General features: G+C 37.6%; 1 protein-coding gene across 1 annotated transcript in view; it reads left to right on the forward strand.

Annotated features, from left to right (window-relative positions):
* LOC6497272 (sarcoplasmic calcium-binding protein, beta chain) overlaps positions 1-5,955 on the forward strand; it is a 48,946-nt gene extending 42,991 nt beyond the window's left edge. The window contains 2 exon segments of the mRNA XM_044716627.1: positions 5,301-5,453; positions 5,512-5,955. Of these exon segments, the coding sequence (XP_044572562.1) occupies positions 5,301-5,453; positions 5,512-5,628 (270 nt within the window). The 3' untranslated portion in view covers positions 5,629-5,955.
* Positions 5,956-10,440: the final 4,485 nt, after the last annotated feature.

The following is a 10,440-nucleotide window of genomic DNA, read 5'->3' on the forward strand; positions in this document are numbered from 1 at the left end:
CGGATACTTTAAACGGAAGTTCCACGATGTACTTGCCTTGTTTGTCTCGAGTGTGTGTTGCAAGAAAGTGTTTCTCCACCTCCTCGTCTTCAGGTTGAACTTCTGCTTTGCGATGTATGCTTTCCAGTTCCCAGAACCTTCTGAGATAAGCATCGATGTCTATTGTTGTTGTAAGTGCCGTAGCGCTGCATGCGCGTGATGAAAGCAGTGATGTAATTACCCATCCGAAAATTGATGATATAGCAATGAGCTTTCCTTTGTCGTCGTAGATTTTTCTTCCAGTTATAACACTCCAAACGTGTTCGCTGCCCAAAAGAATGTCAATTGGGGCATTCGTGCTAAATTGCGAATCTGCCAATTGCAGATCGTTGAAAACTCGAAGTACAGACGCGTCAATGGTCTGCCTTTCCAATGATGATGTAATCTTTCCAAGCACGTGAGCCTGGACTACCAGCTGATCTTGCGAAATACGGGATTGGATGCTTATAGTGCTGCATCCCCTTGTAGTGTCTGCTTTGGTTGATGAAATTCCCGTAACCAGTATGCGTGATGGCGTACGAGCCAAACCAAGTGTTTGTATACAGCGTTCAGATATGTACGACAGTTCTGAACCCGTGTCCAATAGGAGTCGGCATGCAACCAAATCTCCCTTTGCGTTGCGAACGTTGACCATGGCCGTCGGCAAGGTGCTCCTGTTCCATCCAGTTGATTGTTGTGAATTTGCAGTGCCTTGTGCACATACCATTGCTGCAGAACCTTCTGCTTGTGCGATGTGACTCGTAGTCACCGTTGAGATGTGTGCGCTAGGATCCTCCTGATCCTCACCAGTTTGAGAGATTGTTCCAATAGCCTGTTGCGTGCGTTGCAGGTGCAACAGTGAGTGATGCTGACCTTTACATTGTCTGCACTTGAACGTAGATTTGCATTTTCTGACCCCATGACCAGGATTCAGACAATTGTAACATAGAGCGTTTTCCTTGGCAAACGAAAACCTCTGTCCTGCTGACATATCCAAGAATTGTTGGCATCCATACAGACGATGCTCTGTAGAATGACATTTGCTGCACTTGTTTCCTTCAAGTACAACCAGCGAATGTGTGACCTTCCTTGTCTTGTCACCGATTGAGGCTGTAGTCTTCCCTCCGATTGTTTCACGCTTGCTGAGTTCTAGTTCCTCGCAACGTGCATCCAAAAATTTGAAGAATTCCTCCAGTGTGGGTGAGTCTGTCTCCACACTGCGCTCGATCCACCTGCGTCGAGTATCTGCATCCAGCTTCTCCAGCGTCAAGTAGATGATCCAACAGTCTCGTCCTGTTTCCTCTATGGCATCCAAACCACGCACTATTTCATTGGCGCCGTCTGACACCTTCCGTAATGTTGCTGTATCCGACCTTGTTGTTGTTGGCAGCTTCATAAACTGCTCCAATAGTGAATTCACGATATGCCGTGGACGATTATATCTTTCATTAAGTCGCTCCCACGCAGTGTTGTAAGCTGAATCCGTAATAGCCAAATGTCGTACCAGATTCGCAGCTTCGTCGATCAGAAGACATTTCAAATGATGAAATTTGTGCGTATTTGTCAAATTCGCCTTGTTGTGAATTGTGCTCTCATATATGTCTTTGAAAGCTGGCCACTCTGAATAATTGCCAGCGAACCGTTTAATTTGAATTTTAGGCAATTCGCTTTGAGCTGATGCCCCTACCATTTGAGCACTACCTGAATTCGCCGCGTAGGCGTCTCCTCCTTCAGGTCTCGACATGTTTGCAGTGGCTCGATTTACCGCCAACTGCTCGAAGAGTTGTTGTTGTTGTTGTAGCAAACTTATTATTGCGTCGTTGTTTTGCAGCACGCCGCTGCCGTTTTCACTGTTCCCAATTGATGGACTAGGTCTTGTACCTACCATCGCCGAAAGTAATGCATGCGCCCTTAGATATTTTTCCTCGTAGAATATGTTGTCAAGCTCCGGATCCACATAGCCATCTACTTCGTCGAGCATAGCTATTTCATCACCAAATCTATTGAAGTCTTTCCATGTTGTGTTGAGATGCTCCAGCCGCGAAGACACCTCTGCCCGTGTGGCGTTCGAATGTTGCGCGTCCTCAGCCCAAGCCAAGCTCCGTGTGATATTGGCCTTGAGTCTGGCGCGCCCTTTTGTCAATGCTTTTAATTGCTCCATGCCGAGAAACAATTACAAATGAGAACCAATGCACAGTAAACTACAAAACAAATCCGGCTCGAAGGACCAAACAATGATCCCCAACCGGCAAGACGAATGAGCAGTGGACTGTAGAGTTATATGTTCTTGTCAGTTTCGCTGTCTAATTGGTACTAAGAAAATTTACATTTGTGGAACTTAACGATAGGTGTGTGTGTGCATACATGTTGTGGATTGTAAAGCTAGTTGGTATAGAAAATATAAAGATGACAATATGGGATAACTTATAAACTATGTATCGATAGTCCATTCCTAAACAGCTGTCATAGATCGATCGGAATTGGCATAACTTTGGTGTTTTTTAAGTTAGAATTTGATAATTTGATTTGCCAAATTTCATAAGGATCGTCCGAATATATCATATAGCTGCCATATTACTGAACGATCGGAATTGGCATAACATTGCCGTTTTTTAAGTTAGAAAGATGGGACTTGGTACAGATTCCATTTTGGGAATTTGGAAATAATCTTATTTGACAAATTTCATAGGGATCGGCAAACTATATCCAATAGCCGCCATATAACTGAACGATCAGAAATGGCACAACTGCAAGGGTATATCAACTTCGGCTCCGCCCGAAGTTAGCTTTTCTTTCTTGTTATAGATGCTTTAAGCTGTTTCCTACATTTTGATTAGAAAATTGATTGATTAGTGAAGTTCATATTACGATCAGCCAACTTTATACAATCCGATATATATCTAATAACATAAGCAACTTAACAATATTGGTATATAAACATTGGCTCCGCCCAAAGTTTGGTTTCCTTTCTTGTTTATTTTTTATTGATTTTTAGCCTTGGTAGTCACGAGACGCGAGGGTATGATTTGCGTTGACATCTCCAGCTGCTACAAATCTGTACCCAAGAGATTTAAAGAAATCCATGAATTGCGCATCTAAGATTTTAAAACGCGGCAGACATTATACTGCCTCAATAGTCATGGTTTCGCTGTGTGACTGTAGTGTTATCGATGTGGCTTGCAAGTAGTATGCTGCAAGACTTGGGTGAAAATGGTGATTGATGCTGTCTTTTATAAATATGTTAGTTCGACCGTTAGCTTTGCAGTCTAGATGTACTTTTCTATAGAACGTATCACCTCTAATATGGAAATTATTATTATTAGTGAAAAGTGTTCCAGTCTGCAGCATAATGTGAATATGATTCATGAAGTAATTCTCTTATTTCCAGTTTTTGTCGTGAAACGCCGTAAGCATTAGATATTGTCTGCAAGCTACGCAAAATGAAGTTTATGGTACTTTCTTAGTTAGTGCATTGTATTACACTATTCCGCTTATGAAGTTCTTTAACTGAGGTTCGTCGATGCCGTCGATTAACAGAGGTTCGTCGAAGTATTGCAGGTTATAAATGAGATTCACTTTGTTTTTAAGAGTGTTGTCTTTAAAAGTGGTTGCAGTTTTCGCCCTTGCTTAATACAAATAATGAAAATATTATTTTTTGCTTTGCTTTTAGTTATTGAGTCTTCTCTAAAAATGAGAGTTAAAATAAGTTATCAAATCTTAGAATTACATATTTGTATTCATTAGTAATGGTTACATAGTTGAGCGGCCATAGCCTTTAATGCTGCGTTGGCGTCGATGACGGGAGTGGCAAGTAGTAGTGGCAAACATAAGTCGAAAAATAAATTTGAAGTAGTGTAAAATTTCTTAAAGTCGACATTTATATTAGTACATGCCAGAATATGAAATCAATCAAATGTATTAATTAAGTTATTTATTTTGTTAAGTCGATCCCATAGGATTTATAACACCCAAACACAATAGCATAACACATATACTCGCGCACGGTGTGTCAGACCGAAATTTAATCTCGTCTGTATTGTTATAATAATATTTTATATTTATATAAAAATAGATCAAAAAGATCAAATTATATTTTTATATTATATTTTAAAATATTTTTACAGACGAGTTATAATATTTTAAGTGTTTTTGGTTTGTCTTTTAAAGAAGAGGATATGATTTAATAAAAAGAAAACAAAAATGTAATTACTTTACTTTATTTGGAAGAAACAGTCTATTGAATCAGCCTCTTAAAAAATAATATAATTTATGGTACACTAATTAAAATAACAAAATTAAACTTTTTTCCTCTTAAAAATAAAAAAAAACTATAAAATATGAAAGTTACAAAAATAAAAAATTAGGAAACAAGTATTGATCATCTGTGGTTTCATTTCTGTAACAATCAGAACATATTAGACTCGCATTGGTCTCGCGGTCTCGGATCGAAAGCAGTAAAAAGTAACATATGTCTAAAGTGCACTAAACAATGGCGAATGACAAATTACAAAGCTACCAAAAGCTTCATGGTCACAGTGTTGATATTGTCTGAGAAAACAACAAATTATTAACTGTTCGGTTTGAGAGATCAACGCGCGAGTATAGGAGGTTGACAGATAAGTGCAAATAAATAAATGAAGGAAATTAACTGCAAATATGTAAAGAAAAAAGAAGTAAATCTATAATTGGATTGCAACATTTTACTACATCGGATACGCGTAGCTATACGCGGCTACAGCCGTGATTGCTAACAAAATAGATTATTTCAAACGCCCCCAACAATTTGTTTCGTAGTTTTGGTGTATTGTTAATAAAAGTCGACCAATTTACCAAAAAAATTTTATTGTACAAAAAAAAGCTTTCACCTTAATGTTAAGTGTTCATATCTTTAACATGAAAAATGAATTTTTTGGCTTTTAGATTTTAAATCATGAGGAAAATTTTCTGTAGGATGCTTTAATGCTTATTCGCTTGAGACTGCTTTGGGACTATTACCTTTTTTATTTTTGCTATGATGTTTTAAATGGGCTACTGTACGTCGTTTTATTTACATATAAAAGAGGCTAACGAAACGTGAAATGTAGATCGGCGGACAAATAAAATACAGATAATTTGTAATGAATATATTCTCGGTAATACAAAAATTTGCATATAATTTTTTTGGTTTTCAGCGAAATTTTATGTCGCATTAAATATTTTTTGCTTTGATGGCTATTATGATAACAATTAAATAGTGATTATTTTTTTTAATCAAATAGTTAATGAATTTTATATTTTTTCAGGCAATGAGGGCTTTTATTGAGTCAAACTTTAAGCTTCTCGATATTGACAGTGATGGAATTGTAGGCGTAAAAGAATACCGTTATAACTGTATAACCAGAATAGCTATCGACGATATATCTCCTATTGATAAAGCCTTCGAAACATTGTTAAACGTAAGTTAATTGTTGCTAAAATTGATTTATAAAATGTAGAATTGTTTTATATTTTTAGGATGAAGATCGAAAACGTGGTGGACTTTCATTAGATCGTTATAAGGAATTATATGGCCAATTTTTGGGAAATACAGCCGATAACCATCCAGCAGTTAATTTGTTTGGACCTTTATAAATAATTTGTGTATAATTAATTGTCTTCGCTGTTGTTCAACTACTATTTTTTTAAGGTTTATTTGTAATTACTATGACTTAAAATTTTTAACATTTAGATTTTAAACATTCACATATTTTTGTGTAGAATCGTCAGACAGTTCATTAACATTAATGTTGGATCCTATTTATAAGTACATTGCTCTCAGAAGTGAAAAATAGATTATTATGTTGATTTGCTCTCATTAAGGCTTCTAAACAATTTACCTCTCTCTCGAAGCCTGCAAGATTTTTATTAATTGTTGTGTTATATGAGATAAAATAGATTCAATAAAATAATTAAATTATATAATTAAGGAGTTCATAAATATCTTCCTCTACTGATAAATTCCTATAGGACCGTATGTGTCTGTCTGTTTTATGCATTTAATTATTAAAAATAGGGCTGGTAGGCCAAGTATCCACAAACAAAACCATCTAAAATATTCATAATATATTTCTACAAATATAGATAACGTAAAAAGTATTGATATTTTGATATCGAAATATCAATATTATTTCCGATAAAACGATATTGTGATATTTTTCGGAAATACGTGTGAAATAACCACCATTTCCATTTCTGTCGTTCTTTGTTGTTTGACTACTCATTGATATAGGAAAAGCGAAGTCATATATACAAGTGTGGCTCCTGCATAGAGGAAGGTACATTAAAAGAACATATTTCGTGTTTTCCTGATTAGCATGATATTTCCTCAACGTGTCCTTTTCTTACACGGGGAACGAAGCGGCTCGCGACTGCGCAGCTGTATTTAGAAGTATGTAGAACAAGAAAGGAAAGCTAACTAAAGCTAAAGCTAACTTCGGGCGGAGCCGAAGTTTATATACCCTTGCAGTTGAGTCGCAGTCCGCTAGGTGGCGCCACGCATCTTATATAATTAGATATATAGCGGATCGTATATAGTTGGCCGATCCTTATGAAATTTGGCAAATTGAATTATTTTGCCAAAAGAGGAATCCATTGAAACTCCCATCCTTCTAACTTGAAAGACAACGAAGTTATGGCATTTCCGATCAATCAGTTATATGGCAGCTATAGGATATAATCGGCCGATCCTTATGAAATTCGACAAATCAGAAATAGAATCCCAGCTTTCTAACTTAAAAAACACCAAAGTTATGCCAATTTCGATCGTTCTATGACAGCTAAGATATAGTCGGCCGATCCTTATGAAATTTTGTACATAAGATATTTTGGTCAAACATAACATGTGTGGAAAGTCCACCGTCTAACTTAAAAAACACCAAAGTTATGGCATTTCCGATCAATCAGTTATATGGCAGCTATAGGATATAGTCGACCGATCCCGGCCGTTCCGACTTGTATACTACCTGCAAAGGAAAGAAGGATGTGTGCAAAGTTTCAACTCGATAGCTCCAAACTGAGAGACTAGTTTGCGTAGACCGACAGACAGACAGACGGACAGACGGACATGCTCATATCGACTCAGGAGGTGATCCTGATCAAGAATATATATACTTTATAGGGTCGGAGATGTCTCCATCACTGCGTTGCACACTTTTGACCCAAAATTATAATACCCTCTAAAAGGGTATAAAAACACAGAAATTTATTTGGAATGACCGGGGGTGGGCGCGGGGTATCTGGACGAAATCCGATGACCTGCATAATAACAATACGGATCGGGGGCCCAAGCGGGGCAAACGGAGGGGGGCAAATAAAGAAATAGCGGCGATAGGAGCAGCGACGGGAGCGGCGATAACGAGGCAGCAGCGACGACAACAACAGCGACAGCAGTGGCCCCGCCGCTGGAGTATCACAGCTTCAAGATGGGGAAGAAGAATTTGATTTACTCGCTTCGCAAAGAGGAGTTGTGCGAAGTGCGCAGAGAGCTCCGTCTCCTAGCGGATAAAACAGTAGAGATCATAAGGGCATGTCGGATAAGTTAAGCCTTCTCCTCGCGGGGTCTCAAGATTTGTTTGTTCGTTTCCCTGGTGGTGTTCCATGTCATGTTCTGGTTGATGCTGCGAGTCCGCGTTGCCATTGTTGCTCATCTTTGGTCAATAAAGTTTGCAGTTAACTCAACCCACCAAGTTCAGTACGAAGCAGAGATTAAAAAGAAAGAAGGACCAGATCTAGCAACACAACGAAGCCACACACGGCCTTAGTTCGCAAACTGAGTCCTCATCATACCAGGACTGGTATATTCCAGCACGACCAACACCTTAAAGCAGGGATGCCCAGTCCCATTGCTCTCGTTCCTCCTTTGTTGTTGGATTGCTCTGTCATATGGGTAGAGCAAAATCATATACGTGTGCTGCTCCCAGTATAGGCAAGGCAAATTACAATAACAATTTTTCGTAGTTTAATAACACTTAAACAGTTTCAACACTTTTCTGGCATTTTGTTGTAGGATTGCCGAAAACTTTTCACTGCAAAAAATCACTTCTTGTTGTGGTTTTGGACAGAATGGTTGACTGTGGAACGATGCATTTTTTCTTTGTCGAAAATTTTCTTTGCGAGCAGCAATGTATTATATGTAATATAATAATAAGCGGAAACAAAAAAATTAATTTGGAAAGGCATTTTATTAAATGCTATGCTAAAGTATCTGCGTCACAAGCCGATATGGAAGCGCAGTAAAAAAATTCGAAAAATAATTGAGCATATTGAAAATAATTATAATCCTAAAATTAATTCTCAATTATCCGAAAAAATTTTTTTTTTTTTCTGTTGAAAATGTTACAAAAATTTTTTTCAGTGATACGATAGAAAAAAAAAAAAAACTATCGCTCATATGTATTTGTGCTTTTGTGCATAGGTATTGGAATTTGCTCTGTCATAAGCAGTGCTTGGGCACCCCTGCCTTAAAGTCTAATGTCTAACGAGAGACTGAATTACCTCCTCTCCGACACGGCCATCCCGACATATACACGTCCTCGTGTCTATAATCGACATCTGAATTTCATTCCACTTTATAATTTTATTAAATGCTTTAAAAGAACTTAACCACATAATCTTAACTTCATATAATGTTCATTAACATAACAAAATTTCTATTTTTAACATATCTCTTATATTCTCTAATAAACCATTTCCATACAAAAGATCAATAAAATGTTTTCAAATTATACATTAATCAGTTAAAATCGTTACTTCGTAATCCAAAATACATAACTAAACTTTTACAAGCCATCTTTAAAATTCTTCGCCAAACACCTTGGCTTCACACATTTTCAAAAAAATTAAATTGTCCATCGCCCAAGAACACGGCATCACAAATTCATTAATCTCATTACTCGTCCATCGCCCAACAGTTGGCTTCACGAATTCATCAAACAAATCTTTCGTCCATCGCCCAACACTTGGCTTCACGAATTCATCAAACATATTATATCTTTCGTCCATCGCCCAACACTTGGCTTCACGAATTCATCAAACACATCTTTCGTCCATCGCCCAACACATGGCTTCACGAATTCATTAAACACATTTTTAAAGCAACTTCTCGTCCAACACCAATCACATGGCTTTACGAATTCATTAAACACATTTGTAAAGCAACTTCTCGTCCATCGCCAATCACATGGCTTCACGAATTCATCAAACACATTTCTAAAGCAACTTCTCCTCCATCTCCAATCACATGGCTTCACGAACACTTTCTTTTTCAACAGACTTTTCCAACTGATAATGTTCTTTTTAATTTACATCAAGCTCTTCTGGAATTTGCACTTCCGGTAACTTTCGCAAAATTTCGTGTGGGTACTTGTAACGCATATTGTTCTGTGTAGACTTTAAAACGTATCGGTCTCCGTCCAATGCCTCGACCACCAAAAAGGGTCCTCTGAACTTAAAATCTAGTTTCGTTTGCTGTCTCTCGCTGTTTTCAACCTGTATCAACCCTAGTGGTCGCCCAACTTTACCAATCAAAAGTTCTAAAGGACTACACTTAGTGCTACGATTAACTGTACAGTTAAGAGCTAACAGTACATCCCCTAGAGCGTCCTGCCACGATCTAGAGCTTGTCACAACAGCCGTCAAAAGAGTCTTCAGTGTACCCATGACCCTTTCAACTTGACCGTTGGCTCGACTTGCACCCGTTCCAATTAGATGTAATTGTATTTTTTGGCTAGAACAAAATTGCACAAACTTTGTGCCCGTGAAGCTGCGCCCCTGATCGGCAATTAAACGTGTTAGTACGCCAAAAATGGAAATCGAAGATTTCATTGCGTTTATACAAGTATTAGCATCCAAAGGTGTGATATAGATAAACGTATTTTGTAAAAGCGTCGATTTGTACAATAATATATTCCTTACGATCGCTTTTTCCGCTTAATTTTCCCGATATATCTATGTGAACAGTGTGCCAAGGAATGCTTATTTTTGGAATTGGGTGTAATTCCATTTGAGGTTTTCCTGACGTACCCTTAGACACTCTGCATGTAATGCAGTTCTCCACGAATATTCGAACATATTTTGCCATACCTAAAAACCAGTAATGATCATACACTTTATCAAGTGTTTTCTCCCAACCTAAATGCATGATAGACTCATGTACCTGATTTATAACTGACCAGCGAAAAGTACGAGGAGTATAACGAGTTCTTGAATTCCTTTCAATCTTTCTATACAGAACATTTGATCTAATTTCATAAGTGGCAACTAATGCTAATGGTAAATCGTGATTCTTCAACTTAGTTAAGATTTCTGATATTTCTGGATCCTTTTGTTGTTCCACCAGTATCCAGTTCTCCGATATTTCTATATTTCTAAGTCAATTCGTTTTTCTTCTACTTTATTTGGTATTGA

The sequence above is a fragment of the Drosophila ananassae genome, chromosome 3R (genome assembly GCF_017639315.1).
Source record: "Drosophila ananassae strain 14024-0371.13 chromosome 3R, ASM1763931v2, whole genome shotgun sequence".
Lineage (NCBI taxonomy): Eukaryota > Metazoa > Arthropoda > Insecta > Diptera > Drosophilidae > Drosophila > Drosophila ananassae.